Consider the following 14800-nt stretch of genomic DNA (forward strand, 5'->3'; position numbering starts at 1 on the left):
TATCTATCTATCTATCTATCTATCTATCTATCTATCTATCTATCTATCTATCTATCTGTCTGTCTGTCTGTTTTTCTGATATGATAAAAAGAATCCTTGCCTAGGAGTCTGAAGACCCATTTTCTAGTTCTGGCTTTGTATTAGTTAGGTGACATTGAGTATATCACTAGATATTAGTTTTATTTGTTAATTGAAAGCTGTGGATCACATAGGTGTCTAAGTTTCCTTTCAATTCCTAAAATATTTTTAAAAATTTGTATGTACATTTGTGTGTGTGCACACAAAAAGGAATATTAATTTAACATAGAACTATTGTATGTGTGTTCTCTGCAAAGCAGTAATGAATTCTGAACATTGAGGAGATTAGAACCTAGTGATTGCTAGTGATTAAATGCAATCCATAAGGCTTGTGGCAAGGTAAAAGAAGTATGTGGCTCAAGTCTTATCTGAGAGAAGCAGTGAGGCACAGTAGAGAGTGTCTGGGGACCAGACTCATCACTAGGTTGACTGCAGGGTGGTGAATATTAAGGGGCTGCAGTGACTAGAAAAGACTATTAAAGTAGAGAGGGAAGGCAATCTGCCTTTAATAGATGAAGTACCAATACCAATGGGACCACAGATCCTCAAAAGTGAGTCTTTGACACCTGCTATGGACAAAATAATTAATCACAGTTTCAAACTATGGTGATAAGCCTCTGAACTTGGGTTGGTCCTTCGACAACAATACTAATAATAGCATTTATACAATGCTTTAATTTTTGCAAAGCATTTTCCTTATACAAGATGTCCCAACAGTCTTAATGAAGTTTTAAGCTTTAACAGTTTAAATAGTTTAAAACTATACTAAGATTGTTGTGACATCCCGTATTATCTCATTTGATCCTTACCACACTGTGAAGTAGGTGCCATTATAATTCCCACTTTACAAATAAGGAAATTGGGGCTGAAGGAGTTTAAGTGACTTGTATCTATAGACAAGATTATAACTCAGGTTTTCTTCAACCCAAATCCAGCACTCTATTCATTATGGTATCTAGCTCACTCTATTCATTTAGCTGCAACAGGTATACATTTAGGGAATCTACCCTTCATAAAAGATAGCTTTTACCCCTTCAAGAATTTGTAATTGCACGAGCAAATAGGCTAAGCAGAGTGGAGGGAACACTAGAGTGAGAGTCAGGAGCCCTGAGTCCTAATTAACTGTACAAATACACGTACAGTACAACTCCTTGAGGCCTGAGTTTCACAGAGTTCTGGATCTATGAATGTTAGAAATCATCTAGTTCAACTCATTTATTCTATAATTGAGGAAATGGAGGGACAGGGTGGTTGAGTATATCCTCATGTGTTTCATCTCTCTACAAAGTCTTGAGGAACGGGACCTTCATATATTTATCCTACAAACATTTATTGAGCACATGTTATGTACAAGACACTGTACTAAGGGAAATACAGAGATATGGTCCTGACCTCAAAAGGTTTATAATAAAAGTGAAGGAGGTCACACACACAAACACACCTGTAAAGAATTTAACGTGCTATGTACAGAAGAGAAGGTCAAACAATGGGCCTGCCATGTACATAGACAAGGAAGGTTTCCTGCAAGGAGTAGCAAGGTATGAGTAAAACCACTGAGGCAGAAAAGGAAAAGATGTGTTGGGGGACCACTGAATCATTTATTTGGGGTGTAGGCTATCTGAAACGTGAGATAAGCCCCGAATGTGAGGCTGAGCTGGACTTTATTGATTGACCAATGAAAACTCAAAGGCAGAGAAGGCTTTTGAGCAGGAGTGCAGTGATCTGAGCAATACATTAGGAAGATTAATTGTGGGTAGAGAGCGGGGGATGTATCAAGTGGGGGTAGGAAGGGAAGTTTATCTTCTTTTGTCCAGTCAATTCCCTGGATTTTTCACTATCAGTTGCCTCTTCTTCCTTCTCAATCCTGAACATCCATTAATAAAATCAATGTTCAAGTGCCTGAAGATAAGCTGGGAAGGAAGGGAACTGACAGCTTTGACTATCTCCATATGCAAAAGAAACACAGACCACTAAAAACAGTCGGTTCCCTCAATCCCTTAGAACAAGCAGTTTGTTTCATAGATTGCTTTTTCTTGGTTGTTTTTTTCCTCTCAAAGGCACAACATATAAAGATGATTATCTGCCCATCACAGCCCTGGCATAGTGTATCTGCTTTAAGCAAACAAAACAGCTTCATTATTATAGAAGTATTTTGCATTTCTATGGTCCTTCATATGTACCTGAACATTCCAGAGTGCATCTGCTAATGTAAACTCAGATACAAATAATGGCCAAGACTGGGGGAGAAGAGCAGAGAGAAGGGCACAAGAAACACAGAAAGCTTCAGTCTCTGGCTTCAACACCAAACTCTCTCCTTCTGGGAGCTCAATGTTAATAGTACTGAAAACAAACAGAACCGCCCAAAACAAAGCAAAGGCAGGTAACTGGACACTCAACAGTCTTACCCATAGGACCTTAATACTGAACATGTTATAGCAAGGCCCTTGATACTGAACATAATGAGATCATTAGGGATTGGGACAAGCACCTTCCTAGGACTGGGGGCTGCCAGGTACAGATCAAAATGATAAACCATCCAATGAGGTGGTGGTTCATGTGCCATCTAAACACCATCCTCACTAGCTGGGTTAGAAGGGGAGGCAGTAATGAGAGCTTATGGGGGGAAGGCAAATGACAAGGTTATGAGTTTTCTGCAGGGGTATCCATTATAAGGATTTTTTAAAAAAAGAAAATAAACTTCCCAAGTGATCAAAATCTTGATTATCCCCCCCCTACCCCAAGTCTTTATTCCTCTAAGCAAGTCACCCTGTCTCTATTCCTGCAGCAATCTCTCCTCCACAATCAGCAGCAAAGACCTTCTTCAAAGGCATTTGCTGTCTGATGGTAGAAATAGCAAACTAGAAACTGTCTAGAAATTGATCCTCTGTATCATCAAACAAAAAGAAGGAAAATACACATCCCTAACCAAAGTCTAGGAGTGATGCAGGGTAGTCCTTCGGGGCAGCATGACTTACAGCCACATCTTATTTACATTTTGCTTTCTCCTTTGCTTCCTATTCCCACACCCTGTTTTTTTTGCCGCCCCCCCCTCATCTGGTCTGTGAATTCAGGCTATTTATACCTTGAGTTCACAGGTACATCAGACCTTGTGATACACTTGCACACGTTAGAGCTGCTCTCCACCCCATTCCTAATGCCTGAGTTAGAAAACATATCTAGGGGAGGATTTCCCAAAGAGCAAGCCTTTTGTTAGCGTGCCATATGTAGAGTGACCTTCTCTTGGCCACTATTAGCTCTGGCTCAGATCTCTTGGGGTTTGTTTTGGGAAAGACGGTGGCCCCAGCGAAACAAGAATTAGACAATATGGGCAAGATGAGGAGTGCTTCCTTGAAGGCAGATTCAAAGAGAAGACTAAATAAAACGGGCAAGAGAATCTAGCTAGCGGATGAGTGGCATGTTTAGCAGGTCAAGGCAGACCTTGTCTCTATACAAATAAAGGCTGTATTTCAGGATCACTTATTTGTCTCCCCCACCACCCCACCCCACTACACCATCTTAACTGTCTACAAGTTCAGCCTTCCTTTCCTCGAGCTTCTGGCTCCATCTTCTCAGTTCTGGCAAACATTTCCCTTATTTCTAACCTCTAAGAATCCCTGGTTGAAAGTTTCCTTCAAGGATCTGGCCAATTTCCATCTTCTACAGGAAGCTTTTCCTAATCTAACTAGGAATTTTTCCTATTTCCTCCAATCATCAGGTATTTATTTTGTATACCTATAGACACGAAGATGTGGCCTCCCTTAATTAGACTGCACACTCCTCAAGGGTAGAGGATTTTTGTTTTTGTATTTGCAGGGTATAGCACCATACCTTGCTCAGGAGGTACTTAGTAATAAGACAGATGTGGCTATTTCCCCAATTTAAGGGGCCAGGATTGCTGGCAGAAACTCATTAAAAGGGCCCCTTAACTTACTTAGACCAACTGTCTGTTACAGATGGGGAAACTGAGGACCAGATGGAGAAGTGACTTGTCTGAGGTCACAAAGCTAGCAGGAGACAGAGCTGGGACTAGAATTTGTGTCTTCTGTGGATAGCTCGTTCCACAACTATTGTCCTGTCATCTTTTTTCAGAAGCGCTGTATCTAATCATGAGCCATGAAAACAGAGAAGGGCATATCTCCAGGCTGTCATTTTTTTTGGGAAAGATGAAGGCTGTGGCCTTGTAAAGCCTTACAGTACAAGGGCAGAGTCCCCAGTTCTGTCACATGTTGTTTTTCCCCCTCGATACCAAGCTCATCCCCAAAGAGGTTTTGAAGTCTCCATGGCCACAGTACTTTGGTAATGATAAAAAGGTAGGCCTCCTACCTACTTCAGAGCCATTTGTGAGACTTCTAAAAAACACATTTAAATGAAAAGAAAGTTACACTATTGAAATGCGAACACTTTTACCCAAGGGAATTCGGTAAAGAACATTTAAATAATATTTCTTAGAAGGGCCTCTTCTACTACTCTCTCACCTCAGCTCTTCCCCAAGAATTTAAATGTATTGAAAAGGATGAAATGCTGTAAGTAATTTGGGTAGAGATCATGTTTTTCCAAAGTTTATCTCAGATTGATGAGGTTCCTTGAAACCCATTGACAACACATAAATATCGGTGCAAGCATTTGGTAATAATATTTTTTATTTCAGACATAGGACCATAGCTCTAGGGCTGGGAGGAACTTTAGAGGTCGTCACATTCTCGTTTTACAGAGGGGGAAACTCAAGCCCAAGGAGTTTTAGGGATTTGACCAAGATAACAGAGGCAGGATTTGAACCCAATGCACGTGACTTCAGTGCCAGGGCACTTTCCACTGTATTGTGATACTCGAGGAAAAAAAGGAAGGGTTTTGGATAGAAAGATAATACAAAAGATGCATCAAGATAAAAAAGATGCTAGATATCCTTGGACCTTTTAAGTAATCAAGTAAAATCTCTCTTAATTTTGAGAAATTAAACAGGTAATAGCATTTCTGAGAAACACAAGGTCTGCCAGTGTGGGATGGACTTGAGACCAATATTATTTGAATCAAGGTTTAATAAGCAAAGGAGCCGAGTTTATTATCCCTTAGACCTTCCTTGATTCCCTTTGGCCCCGGTCTCCAATCTTGCAGGTAGCCTAGCTAGTTCACATTTCAGCTGTGCTTAGAAATCAATCCCTCAGAAGGCCTCAAACATGGAAATGCGTTACATAGAGATCTCACCTCCTCTATCTCTTATGACTGAAGCTTAACATACAGTGAAGTTTTCAGGAAGTAGAATAATTACATCCTCCCAAGATTGCACTTATCTAAATGACACCTTCCCAAATCCTAAAAGAGATTCCCTGTCTTAAGGACACAGCATAGTTGTCAATTTCCCACGTTCCAGCATGGGACATAAAAATTTTCCTCTCATACACAGAATGCTTCCAACAAAAGTATAATGGCCTCTTTCTCCTCTCTTCCACAATGACACTTAAAATTGTGGAGTGCTATACAAGTATTTGTATTTTCTTTTCTTTTGTGAGATCAGGGCTACCAGCTGCTCAAATCTGAGATCAAGTGCTGTCTATCACAAGAGATAGTTAGCCAGGGAATGGAACTCAAAAGATCTGAGCCATCATTCTGACCCTGTTCCTCACTTACTGTAAAATTATAACCACTGTGTCCAAGTTTCTAAAAACGTGGGCAATAAAATACAGACATTTACATGGAGTTTTAAGGTTCAGAAAATACCTTCCTTTCCTCACCACAATACAATAAGATAGGCAGTGCAAGGATCATCCCGTTTTTGTAGGTGAGGAAACTGAGGGCTTAGAAAGGTTGTGACTTGCTGATTTCAGAGCCGATATATACTTATAGGACCTGGGAGTCCAGATCTTATAGCTCCAAGACCTCTGTTTTTACCAGCTAGGATGAACACTTCAATTCCACAGCTACCACATCATGTAAACAAAAAGAACTATACATTTAATTAACACCCAACTATTATGAATACCGTATACTCCTCTCATTCGCTGCAAACCACACACACACACACACACACATACAGTAATATGTTTAGGGACATAGTTCATGTATTTTAAGGCTATGCCTCAAAAGCACATAAATATGAACTGTTAAAAATTCATGAATGCGATGTTCTATATACACAGAAAATATATATTCTCATGAGATACAAAGCAAAAAATGTTCTTTTTTACATGACATGTCATCCAAAATAGTGTTCATTTGGTAGTTCAACATGTCATTTTCTTATCTAGATTTCTATTAACTGACATTGATAGTGTCCTTGTAGTTAAAGAACCTGCCCTGCAGTTCCTTAAGTTAAAAGGACTTAATTCTATTTGGAATAGTATGCCCGCGTCTGCATCTTACAGGAAGCTTTTACTATGTCAGCTGATAGTACACACGATGTTGGAAAAAAGGAAGTTTTCTACCACCTAGTGGTTGAAGAGATAGTGACTACTGATCTTAAGATTTTCCAATTCTTTTTCAACATAGCAGTTCTCAAGATGTGTGGATATCTGCAGCCTCCTGAAGTATTCACATTTACAATGTAGAAACAATTGCACACCTGAGATGAATAATTTACTGTTAATAAATAATAAGTAAATAATAATCAGGCACTATCCAATTTGTAACTCATTGGAAATACTGCTAGTCTGTCCTCATTAATTCTGTTTGTGGTGGTGGTGTTTTTTTAAAAAAGCGTGGCCAAATAAGAACCATCTGAATTAGTCTGCTATCCACCAATCACTTGATAGCTGATCAGGGCCTTGTCCATAGTCCGGAAAAGCTCTGAGGTAAAAATTACACAGTAAAATTTGTTTATATTTTACGTTTATATTTCTTTGATTTCCATTTTAGGGATGATGTGTATAGTCTTCTGAAATATATACCAAAATTACATAACTACAGCAATTTTTAAAAAATACAAAAGAATAGAATGGGGAGTAATCAAGTAGAATCTTGGTACAGGACAAGAAATAAAAACTTCCTCTTCACCTACTTCCCCTAACTCAAAGGAAAATGAAATGGACTATTTTTGACACTTGAGGCAGTAAGCTAAAAGAAAACAATATTAAAAAGTTGCACAATCTAGGAAAACCAGCTTGTGAAAAGATGCCAAGAGATTATACAAATACTCTTTTAAGCCTGTCCCACTACCCCGCCCAAGCAATGCAGCAAGGTATCTTTTTTTGCATGACATGTCATCCAAAATAGTGTTCATTTGGTAGTTCAACATGTCATTTTCTTATCTAGATTTCTGTTAACTGACATTGATAGTGTCCTTGTAGTTCAAAGTCATAATCTCGTTTTCCTATGAGATGCCCAATCACCTTTTTATACACCTTCAAATATCAACCTATCTCCATAACATGCCTTTAAAAAGAAGACATAGGCCTGTAAACTCAACTACTTTATTGTCCCATTCATAATCTGTCACAGGGGACAACCCTGAAATGTGTACAGAAAATATAGCTTGGAATACTCATTAATTTTCATCTGCATAAAGCCATGCACATTGGCAGGGACATAGTACTACCCTCCTTACCTGCCCCAAGAAACAGATAAATTTTACAAAGACATTAGAGAATAAGCAACTTGGAACTTTTAATGAAAACGAAAAATATGACCTGTTAGTACTGGACTTATTTCAGGCCACTGATGTTCTCCCTACTAACATCATTATTCATCAGTGTTACAAGTACCAGAAGAGTTAAGTGTGAACAAGGGCAGATTTTTGAAAAATTCTCTTTAAGGCTTTAGGTTTTACTTTGAGTCGGGCTTCCCAAGGATGTCCTTTAAAAAGGGTGGTTACTGTGGAGTTCAAAATAGCCTGTTTAACATGCACATCACCCGCTTATACCAGTTTCCTTAATCCCCTGCAAGAACAGCTCAGTTACAGATGTATCGCAGTATGTGCAGTTGGACTAATTTCCAACCTCAGCAGCTGTGCTGCCCTTAATGGATTTCAGCTTGAACTCTCTTCAAGGCCTGGGGCTTAGGAAAAGACAAGGAACTGAAGATATTACAAAAGGTCAATAGTACAGGTATTAAAGGAAACCAGAATGACCTCATAGGTAAGAAATACTGCCTTTTAAGTTTTTCTCACAAGTTACTTGGTCTATATATATAATATCCCTTTAAAACAATGGCTTGGAGGACAATTTTTAGAAAATTTTTAAGTAAAAATTAACATTAAATCATTGTAGTTTACAAACATACAACGCAGAAAAGGCAGTTTTTTTTAAAAGCTACCAAGACTGAATGTACCCCATGCTTATGGATTTGCATGTTAAATATAGCTAATGCATATAAATATGCTTATGGAATTGTTTTATTTTTTTTTCTAGACAAAACATTAGATTAAGAGAAAGCAACTAATAGAAATGAAGTTAAAAGTCTACAAAAACTTTACCAAATGGAGAAGCTATTTAAAATGCAGGTAATTACAACCAAGCAAGACTAGAGCCACTTTCCCAGACGCTCACCTTCTAAGGAAATCCACTGCACACTTCGTTTGCCAGGACAAAACTTTAAATAAATGTCTTTCAATAAAGCATTTCTATAGCAAAAAGACAAGCTCTCCTCTAACCTAACTGGGAAACTTCTAACAAAAGAAGCAAACATACCTTTGTGCACAATGAACACTTTTAAATGTCTCTAGGCCTAACTGTATAAGTCAATTCTATGCACTAGAAGACAGGCAATACATAATGAACAGAGCCTGATTCTAAGCCAAGAAAACCTGTGTTCAAGTCCAGTCTCTAAATATATATTCAGTTTTGAGATAGCAAGGAAATGTCACTTAGCATTTCAGTGTCCCAGGCAACTAAATTGCAAAATTGCTGATCTGCATTTAGTTTTCTTCCTGGGAATTCCCTTCACCCATGAAATCTCAGGTTTGGACTTGAAAAAAAAATGCAAGTACAATGTGATGTAATTTTCTTCATTACACTCACTTCCCCAATGACATCAATTCAGATAAGATAACTGGTTATTAATTTTGATTATTTCCCATACCTGCTAAAAAATACTTATTCCCTTTTGTCCCCCCAAAGTCAAGTAAATGACTTCAGGGATGTAAACATGAATTACTTACTAACTTTTTACTCCCATATTAGGCCATAGGAAAAGAATTCTGGTAGAGTGAATTATATAATCTACTTTCTTAAAAAATAAGACAGACACAATACAATAATTCATATGAACAAAATTCTTAGTGTGATTTCAATCTAGCTTCAGAGTTCTGATGTGGCTGCTGCTGAAACGTACTGAGTATAATTAAGATGAATGCCTGCTACAAATAGATGTACTACTTTCCTGTGAACATGCAATGAATTAAAGAAAGACAACATGTATAACAACACAGGTTTAATGTCTTATGCAGTTATAGAATTCTAAACAGCAAAGGGCTTTTGATCAGATCTGGACAGTTCATGGAATGGAATGGAATTTGTAAGCATACTTTTACAGTGTTTATACACACATACAAGACAAATATTAGCAACACATGCTACAGCTTTATCCGAAAAGGAAATGGGAAAAGAAATTTAAATTAAAATTCAGTAAAAAGAAAAAAAAAATGCACCAGACAATATGGAGGTGAGACAATAAAAGGCTCTATCAAATTGTAAGCTTTAATAAGGTCTGACTTATCAAAGTCAAATTCTTCCCTAGTCCATCATTGATAATGGATGAAAAAAGAAGGGGGGAAAAGGAAGTCCTGTCTATTCAAAGCAATTTCAGGAACCCCATCTGAAACTTGCAGAATCTTAAGACAATGTGAACAAAGTACTGAGAAGGGAAAAGAGATCCAATATGGACCAAAGTATGTTAAGACCCTGGTCAGGTAAGAACTAAAATATACACATGAAAAATCTGGCTGCTTGATAAATGCCTCCAAATGTGTAATTTCAACCTGAAATAAGTTACGCACATACAGAGAACCAGAGTTCTAGATAATGCATTCTACCAGAATTGCACCAATAGCTCAAGTGTGCTATCTTCTTATGTCAAGATGAAAGAGCTATCAGCTCTCAACTCTGGTGTCGTAGAACAAAAGACAAAAGCTCTCACCTAAATGCATCCTTTTTGGTTTCGATAATTATTAAGTACACTTGGAAAATATATTTGGATTTTTAGTTGCTCAAGCACAAAACTATCAAATATTCTTTTCAATTAAGTGACTCAGTCATTCAGCATGCAAAAGAGATACTTATCTATATCTATTATAAAGTCATGCTATAATTTGTGCCAACTCCGTTATGAAAGTCAAGAAAATATAAAATATAAAAGGAATACAAAAAAAAAATTTTTCCAACTCCTTTTGATTGTTGTGGTCACTATCATCTGTAGGGTCTCAACTTTCCTTATGCAATTATCTACAAATAGCCCCTTTGTAGAACAGTCAACATTACACCATTTAAAAATATCATTTTGTGACACCTTGACAGCTCTCATTTGTTGTGTGTGACACACTGTATGTGGTTGGAGGGAAGGAGAGATGATCTGTGAAGAAAAGGAAAAGAGGCTGTTTAGAGGCTGCAGGGGAAACAAAGAAGGTAAATAGTAGAAAGGAAACATCCAAAAGTTTCTCAGTTGTTCCCACATCACTTTTGGAATCACTCAAAACCACAATCTGGTGAGGCAGCTGCTGACCCTTTTTCTTACCCTAGGGATATCCTGGAAAGAGGTGAAATGGAACCAGACTTGGTGGGTGTGGGGGAAGGGACAGTCTGAATGGTAGCAAAGTTATCTCCCTACCCCAGGAAAGGAGAGGATCAATGATTTGGCTAATATATAGGTTCTTGTGGTCCTAGGGAAGAGCAGAAACAGAATACATACATGCCAAGATATCCTGGTTCACTAAACATGACTCACTAGAGCTCTCTAACCAAGACACAACAGAAACAATATGGTCAAAATTGGTGTTGATCGTCTGTCTTTGCTTAATACAGCAATATTATGGCAAATGAACTTTTTAGTGGGATCATAAACTAACACTAGAGTCCAAAAGACTCACACTCTGGCAAAAAAAAGGTAACTCAAATACCAGTAGAGTCTGTTTGACTTAAGAATAAATGCCTGAAGAATCAGTGCCAAGACAGGTTATGAACTAGCCTTCAACTTTACCACAAACAAGGGCTGGACTATACACACAGTTAGCTCATTACTTCTGGTACTGAGAAATAAAAATAGCATGTATATGAAATCCATAGGTAATTCAAGACACTAATCATTGCTAATAGATGTCTTCTACCAAGTCTTATATCCAAAGACCTAGAACTGAATTTGGTGAGTTGAAGTTTTTCTAAAAATTCAATAGTTTGATCCTGGCTCAAACTAGGTCACTAGGCTTTCTCTCTTTTAAAAGAAATTGAACAAATTTGGTCTAACAACAACAAAAATAATAGGACTTTATTCAAAGTTCAGCAAATTAACAGGATATGTAGAACTGGGCCAAGGTATAGTGTAATTTTTAGTAACATTTATCTCTGCTCTATCAGAGCATCTAACTAAGTAGGTAACCTGTGGCACCTGCTAGAGGCACTCTACCAATCCCTACCACATGCTAAAGGGATTATTGATCCCTATCTAATAATATATATTAGATTAAATTTTGATTCCTCACCTTTTTTTTCCATTCCCAAATGGAACAGGTACTACTAATGGGCAGTGAAATAGTAAAAAGGTTGGTTAAAAGTTCACCAATAAAGTAGGCTCTCAATAAGAAATGCTAACTTCCATTTTGAGGTACACTAAAACTTTATGTTTAAAGTCAAAGATTATTTCCTTTTCTTCTAATAAATGTAGCTTTTACTTATCTTACCTTCCCTTCTCTGCCAGTCACACCTCCCAAAAACACTTTTGGCACTAGTGGTATCAAAGAAGGATGCAAATGTGTATCTTTTACCCCTAGTAACTGCCTTATTATGAAAGGAAATCCAGCCCTTCAAATCCATCCCAATAAATAAATAAATATATATATGTACGCCCCCAAAATAATGTGAATGACCATTCACTACAAAGAACAGGAAAAAGCAGTTCCTTCTTCATCCAGAAACAAAACAAAAAAAATACCCCAAACCCAAAACCCAACCAACAAAACAAAACAAAACCCTAAGCTGGGTTCTAAAGTGTTAACGGGAGGACTGCTTACTCTGAACTGCAAAACCTAGACATGAAATCCAGCACCATATCCTGGTGGTGCAGAGCACTAAAAAAGAAAACTTAAGGCTAGTTATCAAAGATAACTTGAGCTATAGAAAGCGGAATCTTTCTGCAAAAGTGTTCCCAGAGGCCATGCCACAACGACTATGACAAAGGTAAGAAAATTCTGCACAACATTTCTACGACTTCAACTCCAAGATATACCTAAATGACTCCACAATGCTCCTCGGAATCACTTTATAGCAAGGCTCCAGGGAATACAACCAAAATTTTTGTTTAAAGAGAAATATGGGTAGCCCTCATTTGTTTTTTTTTTTTTTTTTTTACCACTTTATTCATTTAGATGCTTACCAGACCTATACCTTTTGTCTCCTTGTCTTTACCAACTTACAGAACTGATTTCTGAACAGATGGAGGGAGATAACATGCAGCCAGGATTTTGCCTTAGAGATTTGTTTTACTGATGGTAACTTTGGTTACCACCTGTAAATTGACTTTTTTTCCTTTCAACATATGGCTTAATGCAGTGACCATGACACAAAAAGCAAATATGAAAACAAACTCCCCTCCTTCACTCCTGCCTACTTGTTCAAAACTCAACAACGAAACCAAAACCTTAGTTTAAACATTTTCTTGCTTCTCTTTATCAATATTTAAGCCCAGCCCTGAGTTAGATTTGTATCTTTCAAACCATTAGTTTCTATCACAAAATAAACTGGTTTGTGTCTTGTTTTGGAATGCAGAGTTTGAGGTAATGCGGGATGGTTTAGCCTCTATCTCCCATTTTAAAAAAAAAAAGGAAAAGGGAATCTGACAAGAGTAGTGACATTTAGAACCACAATCTCATAGTTTGTTAAATACATCTCAAAAAATTAGGACACAGAAGGTACACAGAACACAACCTACATAAGTAGCTATTTTATATCCAGTTTCTTCGCATATTTCTGTGCCTCAAAATTTCTCTTATAAAGATAAAATCCTTACAGAATGGAAAGGGTGAAGTTACAGTAAGAAGAACAGCTTAGTTACAGATTGAATTAAAGGTTTTTTTGTGCTCTCCTCAATAACTAAGTTGATAGGCACTCTCCTTAAAGTCAGCACGCTGATTCAAAAAAATAAAACTACTGAAATCTAAAATAAGGAACAGCTGATTTAACTACACGTGCCATCTTATTCCCTAGATGTTTTCAAGTACTTTTTCTACTTCATATGCTGAGGGGAAGGAGGTGGCTTTTGATCTGAAAACAGACCTCCCTTGTCCAACTCCCACAAAACAAAACCAAGAACAAAAGAAAAGTCCACCACAGAAGAAGTCCCACAAATGAGCAACATTCAGGAGGAATTTAATTAATGAAAAATAAAATAAATTTTTAAAAAATGGTCCAGGAGTGGGGACTGAAGAAAGAGGGTGTCTCTTAAAAGGTCACACGTCAGTCACTAAAGCACACCGACAAGCCCATGCATAAGAAACTTTCTGGACCTTTGTCAGTGCAGAACTAACCTCAGCATTAAGAATCATGTTTTCACACTTTCTTTATATATACTTACTATTATATACAAGTATAAAAAGAAATACAAACTTTAGTTTGTTACAAAGTGGCTTCTCTTTCTCCTATGATAGCTTGGCACATGAATGCATGCAAAGCGAGGAGGTTCTATGGGTTCACCAAAAAGCTGATTTTGGCAAATAAATGGGGAAAAAAACACAACCAAGAAAGCTAAAATAGATAAAGATTAAAAGCCACAGAAGTGAAAACAATATATTTTCTCAATAGTATAGAATTAGTCTACAGCTACAACTTAATGTCTCTGCCATCCTGTTTCCCCAAATCACGTCAAAGTTCATAGCAGCTTAACACAGAGTCCTCAAAGAAGTATCAAGCCAGCGTTCTCTGCTTGAAGGGGTTAGAGTTCACAGGTCAAAGTTCATTCAGTCCGAAGAATCATGGGAGGATGCTCACTGTCTTCATCCAATCGTAGTGCATTGGTTTCATCTTCCAGACAAGCACCACCCACTGCACCCAGTTCCTCTGTGTATGCTGCAAAGAAATGGTGATAAGAGTATTTGGAGGGTATAAAAAATAACTTCAGGATTAAGCTGAAAAAAGTTGTTGAATATTAGAAAGTCTTAGAAATATCTGCAGCTCTGAGTATCTCATGCTGTCAAAATACTGAAACAAAATTCTAAATTTCAAACATGCATTGATAAAGAGCTCAAAAAATGAAATGGGCTTAAATGCTATCAGCACAATCAAAAATTACAAAGTATTCGATATAGCTGACTACCCATAGTTGTTAAGTAGGTATATTAGTGGAAAAGATGGCCAACTTAACACTATTGTTCTTCCAATGTTTGGCCTATCAAAAGAAAAAAGCAGAGCCAGAGAAACTATTTTCCTGTCATACTGATTCTTAAAATCTACAAAAGAACCAGCAGCAGCAGACACTAGGCAGGTTATCTTTATAGTTCTCTGAAATATTCCTATTTAATATTCAGAAGATTTCTTTTTTTTTTTTAAAGCAATCAGGGTTCAGTAACTTGCTCAAGGTTATACGGCCAGTT

The 14800-nt window shown here is 37.4% G+C and overlaps 1 protein-coding gene across 1 annotated transcript in view; it reads right to left on the bottom strand.

Annotated features, from left to right (window-relative positions):
* Positions 1-9423: 9423 nt before the first annotated feature.
* Positions 9424-14800, bottom strand: part of WIPI2 (WD repeat domain, phosphoinositide interacting 2) — a 34240-nt gene continuing 28863 nt past the window's right edge. Inside the window, exon 12 of the mRNA XM_069084758.1 lies at positions 9424-14276. Within this exon, the coding sequence (XP_068940859.1) occupies positions 14164-14276 (113 nt within the window). The 3' untranslated portion in view covers positions 9424-14163. The remainder of the gene's footprint in view (positions 14277-14800) is intronic.

This window comes from Petaurus breviceps, unplaced genomic scaffold (assembly GCF_028583685.1).
Source record: "Petaurus breviceps papuanus isolate PSGF00001 unplaced genomic scaffold, PetGlider_PUasm1.0 175, whole genome shotgun sequence".
Classification (NCBI taxonomy): domain Eukaryota; kingdom Metazoa; phylum Chordata; class Mammalia; order Diprotodontia; family Petauridae; genus Petaurus; species Petaurus breviceps.